Genomic DNA, 15954 nt, shown 5'->3' with positions numbered 1-15954 from the left:
AAGCCGAGCTACGGATCCCAGCAAGGTTGAAAGTCATTCATCTAAGTTACATCAAGTACCTGACCCTTGACTGGGCGTCCTAGGTGCTATAGTAATACAAATAAATAAATTCTATGCAGTTAACAGGAGTCTTTCATCTGAGAGCAAAGGACCTGTCTGCTGAGCGTACATATTAAAGATACTATAGCTCTACAAATAGTCAGAAGGAATTTGCTTGTTGTAGTGCTTAGTCAAAATTCCCAGCTGACAGCTCTGAGCTGCCCACTTGATCATCATGCAGCCCATGCACCTACATTAACTTATCCAAAAGAAAGGTCCAAGCAGAGTCTGCAGCAATCTAGACTTCCTCAGCTTCCTCATCAATTTGCATCAACTCTGACCTATATGGATTAAGCCTCTACTGTTGTCTTTATGTCCCTCCAACCCATGTGACTCAGACTGATCAAAAAATGTGCCAGTTCTTGTTTGTGGATACTTGCCCATTAAGAACTGGATGAGAGAAAATCAATTTCACGTAGGTCACTGAACAGCCCTTAGAATGGATGGTAACACCTTCTGGTCACTGCTATATTTAGTTTACAGAACTGCACCTATCCAAGCATGTACAACCTAATTTCTAAAAATGTAAATAAAATCAGACAAAAAATCAGCTATAAAAGTCCTCCGATTCCACCAAGAGTGAACTTCTACTGCTTCAACCCAAATAACAGATTCTGAAGTAGATGCGTAATCTAACGTTAAACCAGCAGTGTCGAGGTTAAAGATTTCATGTAGAATAACAGGCCGATACCACACTGTAGAGCCCTTCAGGAACTCCCCCTCCTTCCTGTGAGTTAGGAGGAATTTTTAACTTCAGTTTACAGTAAACATTATGAGGAATTTGAAAAAACAAACCAAGCACCTGAACCTGCAAACAGGAGTACCACTGCAAAAATGAGTAGCTCGACTGACTTCAAGATTTTGTTTGATAAAAATAATTGTTTTCCAGCTTTTTTAAAAAGTTACTGGGATTATTTCCTCTTCTACAGTTACTCATATGTATTCATACGTGCAGTATTCCTTTCAAAAAAAATCCCTGATAAGGTCCTGAAGTAAGTGCTTGATGCTATGGCTTATTCTCGCTCATTCCTATATACCTGTTTATTGGAACTTTAGAATTGCTTTGATAATCATACCACCCGCATTTAAGTATTTCCAATAGTCTGTGTAAACATTTACAATAAACTCACCAACATAAAAGTAGTCACAAGTGAAATACTTGCATAGACAAATTTATTAGCGAATGGGAAATTAGTGTTATTTTCCATTTATTTAACTAGAAACCAGTTATTTGCTCCTGAAGTGACAAAGACGTAAGCACATGCACCTGTGTGCAATTTTAAATATACTTGTATATATTTTTTGTTCATATACTTGCCTCACAATTTTATTTAAAAAAAATATAAAGTCATAAATGACCCTTTCAATTTATATTCTGAACGGAGAATCTCTTGCAAATGAATGCAAAAAAAGTCACACTTCTTTTTTGGTTGATGTAGATAATCCCCTTCTATCAACAGCACTATCTGATATTTTTCTGATCTAGAATAATCTATACATTTCTATAAATATGGTTTATTACTAAATACTAGAAAACAAAGCTATTAAATAAAAAATACATTTTACTTAAGAACTGACCATTTCAAGTCTACCAACTGTTTCAGTATTTTGCATAAAGACCTCCACAGTCACTCATGGCTGTCCACACTTAAGAAAAGGTAAAGAAATTTGTTCATTAATTAAGATGAAAATTTCAATACATTTCTTGATAGCTGATTTGTAAGAGTCCATGAATAATCTTTTACAAGTGTTTTCAGGATAAAATTACTGAATCAGGATCTCATTTAGCAATCCCAAACACAATGCAACTAAAGAAGCCTATTTGTTCCTATCTGCTTTCACCATGGATCACCATTTGCAAAATACAATCTGAAAAGAATTTCACAGTATATTTGGACAGCATCAAGCAGGAATATCCCTCAACAGATGGCATACATTGTAAATCTTGCTAAACATTAAGAAGGATTTCAATTAGTTACATTTTAAATGTATAACTTGTTTCTCAGACATTTTAAATAAGAACATTTTAATGCGTAATGAGTCAGTAAGCTGTAGTACTAAAAAGTTGCAACATGTAACATTATCTAAAGCAAAACGATATTCGTCACCACCTGAAAACAGGAAAATGAAGAGATGTAAGCCACGTTTTAAGAAGGCACCTTTTCTTTTTTCAATTTCACTTTAAGTGTAAATATATCTACATATCTACATGAACATATTCAAATGAGAAATCAAAACACAAATTATAAATATTTTACACAGAAATGATACAAGAACAAAAATAACCTGTAACATTAAATTCAGCTATTTTGGTTAAGTTTGAAATGTTTAAAACTTTACAAGCTGCAATACGTCTGTTATGATAGCTATTACTAAACTCTTCATACTTGTTACAAAAATTCACAAAAGTAAATTTCATAACAAATCAGTGTATTAGCAGCAAATCCAAACACAGTGCAATTAAAAAAGCCTATTCGTTACTATCTTTTCTCACCACCACTTGCAAACATTTGAAAATTAAGTCTTGATTTTTGCTCTTTAAGGAACAAGATGAACTGTGCCTTATGGCAATCTGGTCAAAGTTGTAAGGCTAAATTGCTCTGTTGGTTTTGTTTTCATATGCACAACAAATTTTATTTTGGAATATCTTCCCAAAAAGTTCAAAAACTGTATCTGTGCTTCATTATTGCATTTTTATACCAGGAAAATGTTGCAGCCACTGTCTTGATTATATAGATTAGACATACATTTTGAGCAATAAAGCACAACAAATCTCATAAAGTAAATAGAACAATAAACTTCATAATAGAATAACTAGTGTTTTTTTTTAATAAAATCTAAGAATTCTAACAATGAAATAAGCAGAACTGGACTTAAGTGCAATCTTCTAAACAATCTTTACTGGAAGGTTTTTAAAAACAGTTCAAGTTTTATAGTCACTATTAACAGAATGCTATTTGGTTGCTTCATAAGCTTTCTGGAAGCAGGATTTTCCCCTTGAATTAAAAACACAATTTTATAATATCTTTAAACACAAATTGATTTTTAAAATAAAATGAGGCAGCACTAGTTGAAGAGGGAATTTTTTCCCCCTAAAAAACTGGATAGAGCAAGATGACTAACCAGTAAATGTGTTATTTAAAGTTATGGCTACGTCTCCTACAAAACAGTGCTCAGAGAATCAATTATTTTGCTAACAAGACCACCACAAATGTGGTACTAAAATTCTGAATTAGAATTGCATTAGAAGTGGAAAAATTATACCAAATAGCCATAAAACTCAATAGTTTCACAAATTCCCTAATTTAATTCTGCATTTATAACACTGAAATATCAAAAAATGGAATTCCCAAATCACTTTAGTTCAAAACCATTAAAAGCAGGTTTCACACTGACAGATCCATGTAGTTTCTGATGAAAATCCAACTGATTTCCCATATACACTTTGATTTACAGATATGATTAAACATTAGGTGCCACTGTGTTTTCACCTTTAAATCAATAATGACAGGTCAGCATTGAACATCATGTGTAACATGGTGTAAGGCATCTTTTACCCAAGAAAAGGTTAGGATATTTGGTTTCATTGCAGATGTGATTTGGAGCCTGAAGATTCTTAAACTCTTGGAATGTGCTTGCTATGATAATGTAGCTGCTAGGATAATTCCAAGGATCACAAGCAAGACAGCTACACAAATAATTATGAATGTCATTTTCTGCAAAAAAGAGAAAAATCTAGATTAATGTATCATATCAGATTTTAAATCTATTTTCAGTAGTACATGCACATTCTAGAACCATAGCAAATAGATATATATGGATCGAAAATGTTGACATGTATTTGAAGATTTTGAAAAGCACCCCAATACAATGACACACTTATTGCCAGTATTTCTCTTCCAAATTGTACATATAACTGCAGTCAATTACAGCAGACTTAATTTAACTTTTCAATATTTGCCTAACACCTGTGTGTTTTATTTCATGGAATACTCGTGTTAAAATCCATAAACAAATTGATAAATTACTGTTTGCTACATATGGAAGCTGAGAGTTGATAAAGCATGTTCATGTCTGCAGTCATAACTGGAGATTTGCGAAAACTGCTTGTTCTCCTTTGTTTGGATACTTGTTCATTCTTATTAACACATACTGAGCTGAATAAGAAAGTCAAACAAACAACTATTACATATTTGATAGCTCGCCAGTAATTACTGCAGGAACAAAATGGGTTCATTGGACTACATGTGTCAGATAGGCTAATGTAAGGTTAAGTGCCCCTGATTCTATCGTTTAATATGCAAATGACAGGATTTACTAAATGACAAATTGAGATGGTATTGTATTAATAACTACAAAAAACACACTCCATGTTAAAAAAGTGATAGTTTAAATAACTTTTCCTGATGAACTGTTTGAAAGAGAATGCTGCTCCTAATTATTTCAATATTTCCCGGTTTTAAAGATACAGAAGTAGCTATGGGTTGTTGTGAAGGCCAAAAGTATAACTGGGTTCACAAAAGAATAGGTAAGTTCATGAAGGATAGGCTGATCAATGGTTATAAGCCAAGATGGTCAGGAACGCAACCCCGCGCTATGGGTGTCTCAACCTCCAAATGCCAAAAGCTTGGACTGGACAACAGGGGCTGGATCACTCAACTGCCCTGTTCTGTTCATTCTCTCTGAAGTATCTGGCAACGGTCCCTGTCAGAAGACAGGATACCCAGCTAGATGGACTACTGTTCTGACCCAGTAGGATCATCCTTTTAGTATACAGACTACCTAAGAACATAAGTACAATAGAGTTTCTCTTTCAAGTTCTGAATCATTGACCTTTTCATCCTTGCAGATCATCCGTGTAGTTTGTGACTGAAGAAAATATTGCTGCGTAGAGGACAGTAACTTGTTCCGCTAACATAAAAAAAGGCTGAGAAGTCTCAAACCCACAACTTTGCATTGTTATTTTAGAGTTAGTATCTTGTGCAGATGCCCACTTCTAAATATCGCCATCTCAGAAAAAAAAGAGCGGATTAGAAAGCATACGATTTAAAAAGTCTGGTTTCTAACTGGGAAATCTTAACACACTGGTTGCAAAACACACACTGGCTGCAAAACACACACTGGCTTCAGAGTGACATACGTAATATGGGTCTGTCTTGAAAGCTCTTTATAATTGTAAACGCACTATGTGAAAATGATTTCTCATCTTGGGCAGATCCTCAGCTGGTGTAAACTGTCCATGTAATAGTTAACAGGCTTATGACAATTTACATCAGCTGAGGATCTGTCCCATTGATTTTTAAAAACTCAAAGATCTTACATGAGGCTGAAATCTGTAAATTACATAAAATTACTACTAGATCTCAGTTTTCATAATTCAAAAGATATCTACTTTTGAACATACATTAGGGCTTTTATAGCAACTAGAGACTGACAAAATTCACTGCTTCATCAGGTCCAGTCCCCCTGCCTGGTCATTACAGTATTACATTATATGTGTGTTAAGGGTTGGTACAAAATAGCTTGTTTGCTTAGTGAGTTCTCAAAACTAAACAATAACAATGAAGCAAATTAGTTGATTAGTTACTTACTGCCGCATTGGCAGAGACATGCATGCTGAAGTTATCCAAGCATCATCGAATACCAACTGACAAACCAACAATTAGAGCAATTATGGCAACCAACACCAGCGATAGCATGACAATTATCCACTTTTTCTGTCGAAGAAAAGCAAAGTGATTAGTTTCAGAACACAGTGTTAAATAGGATACGGATTTATTCTCGATCTTTAGAAAAGAAATTCAGTCTTTTTAGTACCACCTTAATTTTTGAAGCCTGAAATGGTCCTGGCTACCATTTTTGACTGCCACTTGGTTTCTTAAAAGGATCTCTATCTAGTGAGGCTAGAGTTTACTGCAAATGTCAGAGTTATTAGCTTTTTTGCCAACGTTTACAAGGAAACATTTGGGCTCTCATATCTGATATCTACCTCATTTTAAACATATTAACAGTTGCCAATACGGAAAAAAAAATATTTATGGAGAGGGTATTGGGACAGAGAATATATACATCTCAAACAGACTGTGTATAATCTGCTTTTGGAATTGAAGATTATTTATCTATATATAATCTAAGTACAATTCTACAGTCTCTATCTAGAGTCAGGTCTTTCCATATGACTTGCCTGCTCTGAAGCTACTTAACATGCCACGAACATAATGAAAAATCTTGCTGTAGTCTCCCTTGCCACCTCCCCCAGCCCCACTTTATTATATAACTCACAAAATTCCACTGCAGTTTTAAAAGAATTTTAATATAATGCAGATGCTAGACTGCAAAACCATTAGTGTTCAGCGGTCAAAAAGCAATTGTTTTAGTAGATTACTGACTTCATAATGATTCATCTTGGGGGCTGAAGGGAAGAAGCATATTGAAACACTGAAGCATTTTCAATGTCAATGCAAGTGAATTAAATGCGGTTTTTAAAAATAAACCTTTCCAGTGAGATCACATCATTTTGTTTCTTTGAACCAGGTATGATGTCCATCAAATTATGATGATTCATACATTTATAGAAGTGCATGTCTTTGATAAACTATGGTCGCTGAATCTTTGAAAATAATATGGTATGAATGGAATTTCCACTTTTGCTGAAGGAGATTTACCATGCTAGCAGAAAAATCAAATTAATTTTAAATATATGATTACAACCACATGTCCAGATAGGTCTTTCAATTACAGAGGTTTCTAAGCCTTTATAAACATATTTCACTCCTGAATAACTTTGTGCCACAGAAGTTACTTACCACTGACACATTTTAAACACTTCTTTTGGGTGTACAGTTTCTATGCATTCAAAAATAATTTGCTTTAACGGAAAAAGTCAATCTTTACTGTATGTGAATTGTGACCTATTCCCTTCCCACAAATTTCTACCCCTCAGAAGTAATATTCCAATTCACATTAAAGCGTATTCAGGACAAAATTTGATAAGCTATATCCTGTAATAATAAATGGAGTGTATAACAGACGGGAAGAGGAAATTTGATAAAGAAATTTACTTCACTTTTTAAGGACAGAGACCATGGACAACTTGAATATAAAATTTTCCAATCCTATTTCATTTGACCCATACATAGTAACTCTAAAAGAGCTAAGTGTTATTTCTTGTATGGTCACATGCTTACAGTATAGAAACACAAGTAAAACAAAAAACAAAAAAGGTTATTTACCTTTTCATAAATGTTGTTCTTCAAGATGTGCTGCACATTGTCCATTAAAGCATGGGGGCGGGGGGGAGTGTATGTCCCCCACGCACTGGTGCTGAGGGTTTAGATGTACCACTCGGGACAGCCACACCCATGCCTGAGCTGCTCTTGCTCTTAAGTGAGAGGTATGAAAGGAAGAACTGGCCAGTGCTTCCCTCAGTTCCTTCACACTGGAATCCAAGAGTAGACTTCACTGCACTGGGAAAGGAGAGAGTGGGTCTTCATTTGTCCCTGTGAGTACGAAGCTTTGGGAAGAAAGCTGGCAAGTATATGTAGACTGATTCAGGTGGAAATCACACACTACTTTGGAGAGAAACGTAGCTAAACTTTGTCTTTGTAGAAAACTGTATATTACTGATCAATGACCAGGGCATTCTGTTCCTCTTCCTCCTAGTGGAGATAATAGCCATTAAGAAAGCTACTGTTGGTGAAAGGTGCAGAAGTAAGCATGATGCGAAAGGTTCAACAGAAGGGTTCATAAGAGTAGACAAAACTAAATTCAAATCTCAAGATAGTGCTGGATCTCCACAGGCAGAAATAATCTAGATCTTTCAGGAACCTGGTTGTGATAGAGTGAGTAAATAGAGTCTTGCCATCAATTTGAGAATGAAATGCTGAGATGGCTCCCATGTGCACCCTAACAGAGTGAGAGCTAGGTCTGAATCCTTAAGTAGTGAGAGGTAGTCTAGAATCCATTGAATCATTTTCTGAGTAGGTGGCATTATGGGAAGCCACCCAGATGGAGAACTGTTGCCACTTACTCAGGTAAGCCGCTCATGGGGAAGGTTTCTTTCTGTTAAGGAGAACATTCTGGACAGCCACTGAGCAAAAAATATCTTGTGCATTCATTATTGATGAACCATGCCATGAGGTGCAGCACTAGGATTTGATCGAGCACCAAACCATGGTTCTGGGTGACAAGGTCTCTGGTTATTGGTAATGGGAAGGGTGGTCGGTGAATGGGTTATGTAGGTCTGAATACCATGGCTGTCTCAGACAGACTGAGCTATGGGGATCATTCTGCCATGACCTTGTTGGGGCCCGAGCATGACCCTTGGAAAAAGAGGCACTGGTGGATATGCATACAGCTGGTCCTTGTCCCATGAAAAACAGAAAAGTGTTGGATATTGATTGTGGGCTGTGACCAACCCTGAAGCAGAATCAGGGACATTTTCTGCTTTGCTGTGTTGCAAATTGATCGGCCAACAGAAACCCTCCTATGAAGAACACAAACTAGAACGGCTGGGTTGAGAGACCATTTATGGTCTATGTTGAAGGCTCTGCTCAGACGACCTGCCAAGCTATTTTGAATCTCCATCAAGCAACATGCTGAGAATGACGGAGCTCTGTATGCGGAAATTCCATAGCTTGACTGCCTTCTGGCACAGGCTGTCTGACCTTGGGCCACCCATTTGTTCACATAAAATGCCACTGTGGTGGTGAGCACCTGGACAGTCTTGCCCTGAATGGGAGGTAGGAAACGCTGATGCATATGGAATATTGCTTGCAACTTGAGGATAAATTTATAACCTGTATAGTCCACAAACCCTGAGTCTTAAGATCACCCAGATGTGCTCTCCACCCCATGACTGAAGTTTCCATTACCGAAGTCATGGAAGGAAAGCAGTGCAGAGGGGTGAACACCCCTGCACACATTGTCTTGGCTCATCCACCAGCTAAGAGATGATGCTATCATGTCCAGAACGCATACTAGTTTGTCTAGATAACTCTGAGGGCGATAGACTGATCAGACCCATGCTCACAATGCTCTGAGACGCAGCCTGGCATTAGGAATAATATATGTACATTTGGTCATGTGACCTAGGAGCCTTAAACAATTTCTCAGTCGTCCGTGGATGATCCTTGAGGGGGACACAGATATTGTAGAGTCTGAAGTCTGGAAAGAGGCAGAAATGCCCTGGCAGAAGTCGAGTCCAGGACCACTCCTCTGAACTCTATTCTTTGCAGAGGCAATAACGTGGGCATTTCTTTGCTTTGTTTCAGGCCCAGAGTACTGAACAGAGTTTGATGGACCACAGCCTGCACCTAGTGTCCGGAGCAACCCCGAAATAACCAGTCTTCCAGGTAAGCATAAACATGGATGTCTCTCTGGTGGAGGCAGGCTGCCACCACTGTCATGCACTTGGATAAAGAGCCTCTGTGCCAATGATAGACCGAATGGCAGCATGGTGAACTGGTAATGATCCTCCCCTGCCATGAACCTCAGAACTTCTTGTGGCCAGGACTGATTGTCACATGGAAATAGGCATCTTGTAAATTGAGGGCAGCACTCTCCCCCCCCGGATCTAGGAAACGCCATGCAGAACTTCATGTTCTTGATATATTTGTTCAGGTTCCGAAGGTCTAGGATGGGTCTCAGACACCCTCTAGCTGTGGGTATTAGAAAATATTGAAGGGGAACCTCTTCTATGGCTCCCAAAGAACACAGAGTTTGCACTTCTTGCCTTAGTGCAGACTCATGAGAGGGGGTCCCTGAAGAGGGACTGGAGGGTGAGGTTGGTGGACAGAAAGAAAATGCAGAGTATAATCCTGATTCCATCATGCTTCGTACACACACTTGTCTGGGGTGATGGACTGACTGCCAGGCATGCAGGAAATGGGATATTCTGTCCAGGGGGTGCAGATGGGGGAGGGGAAGGATCAGGGTGGTCCAGATCTGGTAGTATACTGTCTTTGACATAAGAGTCAAACCAATATTTTGAGGCCTGGGGATGTCTAGATGAAGAGACCAGGGAAACAGAGGGCAACAGCCTTCTGCTCTGTGACCTCCTTTGCCTTCCCTTAGAGCAGTCAGCCTGATGGAAGGGATAATACTGCAGTCTAGGCTGGAACTGAGGATGATAATTTTGTCTGCTTTGCAACCAAACTGTAGAGACCCAAGGACCTCAAAACCACTCTCAAGTCCTTCAGTGTGTGCAATACTTTGTTTGTTTTAGGTAATGTGACGAAGTTCCTCCTCTACCTTGGTGGGTCTTGCGCTTATTGGTGGATTTGCTCGCTTTGGAGCTTCACGGCAGCCCTTACCTTGGCTGTTTTTCTGAACCCACAGTCCAGGTTGACTCCTCCTGTGTCTGACCAGGAGTTGGGAGGTTTGGGGGGAACCCGGGCCCGCCCTCTACTCCGGGTTCCAGCCCAGGGCCTTGTGGAATGCAGCTGTCTAGAGTGCCCCCTGGAACAGCTGTGCGACAGCTACAACTCCCTGGGCTACTTCCCCATGGCCTCCTCCCAACACCTTCTTTATTCTCACCATAGGACCTTCCTCCTGGTGTCTGATAATGCTTCTCTACCCCTCAGTCCTCCAACAGTCTGCGTTCTCACTCTCAGTTCCAAGTGCCTCTAGCTCCCAGCTCCTCACACGCGATACAAACTGAAGTGAGCTCCTTTTTAAACCCAGGTGCCCTGATTAGCCTGCCTTAATTGATTCTAGCAGCTTCTTGATTGGCTGCAGGTGTTCTAATCAGCCTGTCTATCTTAATTGTCTCCGGAAGGTTCCTGATTGTTCTGGAACCTTCCCTGTTACTTTACCCAGAGAAAAGGGACCTACTTAACCTGGGGCTAATATATCTGCCTTCTATTACTCTCCTGTAGCCATCTGGCCCAACCCGGTCACAGTAAGAACAAAGCACATTCCTTGAACGGAAGGTCCTCAATTGTCTGTTGCACCTCCACAGGGATCCCAAAGGACTGCAACCAGGAGCAATGACGCATAGTGAGTGCTGTCACCATAGCTCTCACTACAGAATCCACCACATCCAAGGAGCCTGAAGAGCTGATAGAGAGACAAGGCAGCCCTCAGCAGCAAAGGACTGAAGAACCCTGTTCTCTCAACCCCCTGTCACATTATTGGCAAACAGATTGCCTCCCAGTTAGAATAGCCATTCATCACCAACAGCGCATACTGATTGACACTACAGAACTATAAACTTGCAAAAGAACACAAATGCTCTGACAACTGACATGGATGGTCAGAAGGAACTCAAGGAGAGGTGGCTCCATCATTTATACCACTTTCTTCGAAGCACGAGGAGGTTGGGAATGGTTGGGGCTGCCCCCGAATATTGTTAGGGAAAACTCTCCAGCACCGGTGCACGGGACATGCACAGACCCACAATGGAATGGACATATGCAAGTACTCAAAGAACATCAAGTTACAGCATGTGAAGTTAAGAACAATAAAAACTACCTTTTGTTATGCCATATTAATTGAGTTAATGAAAATCCAGAAAAAACCTTACCCTTCGTGCTTTACTTTGATATTTAACTGCCTTTTTTGTCTCCTCTTTAGCATGTTCTACATAATCTGATGCATTCATCACATCCTTTTCTATGTTGTTGATCATTTCACCCTTAAAATAAAATTAAGAAATTTTTTTTTTTTTACCACTACTGGAATTTTCTGGAGCCCCGCATAATGAACCTGAGTAAACATATCAAAATGATTTTAAACATGAAAAAGAATTATGTATTAATGGCTGAAGTTTTTATTTTTGCATCCACATGTGATGGAAAAAAGGAATGGGAAGCAAGTTCTCATAAGAAAAATATTTTAACCTAAAAAGAAAAAAATATTGGTAAGGGCAGGTAGGGACAAAATACTGATAATTTAAAGCATATTCCTAAGAGAAAGGTATGCTTTAATAGCTAATCTACAACTGGCATACTAAAGAGTTCAGAAGTATCTGAAGCAGCATATGGAAACGGCAAGGATACCTACAAAACATTCATCCAAAATTATTCACAAGTTTTAAGGAGGTGGATTCCTCCAAACTAACTACTTAGAATGCCAGTACATAATGAATTTTAGCTCAGTTATGATTAATGAACTTTGGGAATGAAATGCAAGGTCTGGAAAATATTACAGTAGATCTGTTACCTGTGTTTCTGTCCATCAGAAGACATAATCAGCAGCAGTGAACAGCAAAGCATTAAAAATGATGCACAAATAACTTGTTCATTTCTGTACAAGTTTATAACATATCAGTAATTTTCACACTTATTCATTTTGTATCAAGGTAACATATCAGACTTGTAGAATGTGAAATCCTCCAAAAAAGAATATGCTAAATATAGGCTGATTATTCATAGTACTACCCACTGAATTGTTTCACAGTGGATCTAACACAGTTTACTTTCACTGTAAAAAAAAAGAGTCAGCGAATCCCAAGAACAGAGTTTATACAGGTCAACTGAATACAGTTTTTCATATTTTTATAATTACTGCAAATGAGTTAATTGCTTTTAACCCTAAATGATCTTTTCTTCCCACCTCCTTATTAAGATAGATTTATGAAATTGAGAGATGAGGATACTGGCTATCACTCTCCCACTTACGGACTTTGCTCCCTTTAACGTGAATGGAAATTATAACCAAGTATCACTGCCAATACACTTCTCACCCAACATTTAACTCACCACCACCACCACGTTAGTCTTCTGCAATAGCTAACAAATTCTGTTGGTTGGTTTTCAATATATTAACTGCCATTATGGCCTAGCTAGACCAAATTTACTCTTTATGATCTAAATCTAGATTTGCATTCAGGTCAGTGTATTCACCCACCATATTATCTAGCCCTGATCAAGAAATTACACTATTGCACTAAAAATAGTTTTACACTTGTACTTAAATATATACTGCAAAAATCTCATCCTTTAGCATCTGACACAAAGTTATTCACTATCCCTAGCAGATGTGATCAGACATGGAGCTCAGACTAGATAATGCCTTCTGGCCTTTTAAAAAAACATCTCTGATGTGTACTCTTTAGTAGTTTGCCTTTAGTTTTACAGGGTTGTGATCACAGTGTTTAAACAAAAAATGGTACCTATAAAAATGTTGCAGTTATCAAGACTGTCCTGTATTGTTTTCACAGGAAAACTACAAAACATGCAAAGCACTTCATTACTAAGACAATATTTGAATTGGTTCATTTACCTGAGTCTCAACAAACATAGCCAGGTCCATAAACATGTCATGTAGCTCCCGTATACTGGATTCCAGTTTCATAATATCTTTGTGTCGTGACTCAATTTCATTCAGAGCTTGCCTAGTAATTTGGGAGTCTGATATAATCTTTGAAAGAGGAAAATAGGAAATAACTAATAAGTATGTGATTGACATATTCCTGAATTGAAGAAATAGAATAGGTGATAGCCATAAAGTGGGCTGTGAATACGTACATCAGAAGTGAAAATAGAAGCATTACCACTTTCTAACATTTCTTCCAGTTCTTCATCAGTGGTGGTTTTTCCAGCTAGGAAGAAAGTATAATTTTAAGGTTATAAAGTAATAGTGGTTTATCTATTCATCATAAAAGGTATTTTGCTACACCTAGAAGCCTGAGAATTTACCACGAACAATAATCACATACAGCACAAAAACAACTTAAAATTTGTTAACTAAAAATTAACTAGTTGACTCTCTCAAACCCAAGTATTCATTGTGTTTATGGGGAAGTGGTAGCAATGAAGTTATATTACAATCTCAGGAAGAATGTGCTAAATCCAGAATTAGCATACAGGAGTTGATGGTTCACAATCCTATACTCAGACCTCCACTCCACAAAAAGTAACAGTTTTTAATAACAATTAGCATCCAAACCTCTTGCCATTAAGCACAGTATGAGAGATTCTTGCAGCATGAAAACATCGGCAGCTGTGGTAACAGGACAGAAAACAAGGGAAAACACCCACCTCCTGAAGGTAATGATTCTAGATTGTTTCATGGTCAAAACAATACCATTTTTTAAGAAAGCTATTTTCCATAATAATGTATTCCCCTATTACGGTGTCTCTATAAGGCTAAGACTGGGAGCTAAGAAACATGAGGTTTTTAAAAGACAGTTTTCTACCGAAATGTGTCCTTGTGCTATTAAACTGTTATTCCTGAAGCTATTTCTGAGGGTAAGTAGTATTGCAAGAATCAAATATTTTTGCAAACACACAATAGGAGGTTAAATAACGAAAAAATAAAATCATGAAATTCAGTTTTCATGTTTTTGGTAAGCACAATAGGAAAAATTACTTTAATATAAAATGATAAGCTATTTAACATTCATGTTTGTACAACTCCTATATTATATTGAAGATATTAAAATCACATGAATATCTAGGGAATCTATTTTCAAAATAATCTAATTTTTTCTGTGTATGAGTAATGAAACAGTATTACAAAGATGAGATTAAAATTATTTTAATACAGGATTCAGTTCATATTAGCACAGGGGTTCTCAAACTTTACTGCACCGCAACCCCCTTCTGACAACAAAAATTACTACATCACCCCAGGAGGGGGGCCCCAAACCCCAAATCCCAGGCAGGCGGCCTGTAACCTGAGCCTCGATGCCCTCGGGCTTCAGGCCCGGGTGGTGGGGCTCAGACTTTGGCCCCAACAAGTCTAAGCCAGTCCTGGTGACCCCATTAAAATGGGGTTGCGACCCACTTTAGGGTCCCAACCCACACAGTTTGAGAATCACTGCATCAGCATATTAGAGAAAGTGATTGTCAGTTATATTATACTATAGAAATTCAAGTACTATGTTAAAGGTTAATATAGTTTATTATTCAGCACCTATGTGGACAGGGCTCAAAGTCTGCATAAACATGAAAAAGGAACTGAAACTCAAGTGTAGCAAAAAGGAGGACTTGTGGCACCTTAGAGACTAACCAATTTATTTGAGCATAAGCTTTCGTGAGCTACAGCTCACTTCATCGGATGCATAAAAGTGGAAAACGCAGTGAGGATTTTTTTTACACACACAGACCATGAAAAAATGGGTGTTTATCACTTCAAAAGGTTTTCTCCCCCCACCCCACTCTCCTGCTGGTAATAGCTTATCTAAAGTGAGCACTCTCCTTACAACATGTATGATAATCAAGGTGGGCCATTTCTGGAAAGCTTATGCTCAAATAAATTGGTTAGTCTCTAAGGTGCCACAAGTACCCCTTTTCTTTTTGCGAATACAGACTAACACGGCTGCTACTCTGAAACCTGTCAAGTGTAGCAAAATTACCTCTTAGCACGTTCAAGTAGTTCATATTATATAATTTTGTTAAACAATGAGCAGAGAACTCAAACAGAGGTTTCATATTCTACCTATCTTCCGACAGAAAAAGAAAAAACACACCGGGACTGGAAAGGCTAAGGAGTTCAAAAGGAGCAAGCCTGGCGGAGGAAGCCTCTTTTCCCCAGACCAGGTGGAGCACCACTCACCCTCCCTCCCACTGAGGTAGCAAAATACCAGGTTTGGTCAGGACCTCCTGTGGGCATCGCACTAGCCACTCCTTTCTAGGGGGGCTGGGAAGGAATTTTTCCCTCGCCACCAGATTGGCCTACGTGGAGTAGGGGGTTTTCCCACCTTCCCCACAGCAGGTTCAGGGAGTGCTGTGGTATGGTGACGAAGGAAAGGTGTTAGGCTATTATGTCGCCACTCATTATGTAAGTGCGCGCGGATGTCCAGTGCTAGTACTCCAGAGGGAAGGGATACAGTGACCGGATAAATGGCTTGGTAAAGGACTTAAAAAGGAGGTGTTGGTTAAAGGAATGGAATGGGGGGGGGGGGGGAGA

The 15954-nt window shown here is 38.6% G+C and overlaps 1 protein-coding gene across 2 annotated transcripts in view; it reads right to left on the bottom strand.

The window, feature by feature from the left end:
- Positions 1 to 1266: 1266 nt before the first annotated feature.
- STX2 (syntaxin 2) overlaps positions 1267 to 15954 on the bottom strand; it is a 38725-nt gene continuing 24037 nt past the window's right edge. The window contains exons 7-11 of one of the 2 annotated variants that reach the window (XM_074972692.1): positions 13569 to 13642; positions 13324 to 13461; positions 11624 to 11734; positions 5691 to 5816; positions 1267 to 3815 (exon numbers count right to left, since the gene is read on the bottom strand). In XM_074972692.1, coding sequence (XP_074828793.1) covers positions 5733 to 5816; positions 11624 to 11734; positions 13324 to 13461; positions 13569 to 13642 — 407 coding nt within the window. In that variant the 3' untranslated portion in view covers positions 1267 to 3815; positions 5691 to 5732. The remainder of the gene's footprint in view (positions 3816 to 5690; positions 5817 to 11623; positions 11735 to 13323; positions 13462 to 13568; positions 13643 to 15954) is intronic. The other variant, XM_074972693.1, reaches the window with a different exon arrangement.

Source organism: Natator depressus, chromosome 15 (assembly GCF_965152275.1).
Source record: "Natator depressus isolate rNatDep1 chromosome 15, rNatDep2.hap1, whole genome shotgun sequence".
Taxonomy (NCBI): Eukaryota; Metazoa; Chordata; order Testudines; family Cheloniidae; genus Natator; species Natator depressus.
Note: the sequence above shows the minus strand (reverse complement) of the source record. Positions and strands in the feature narration are given on the sequence as shown.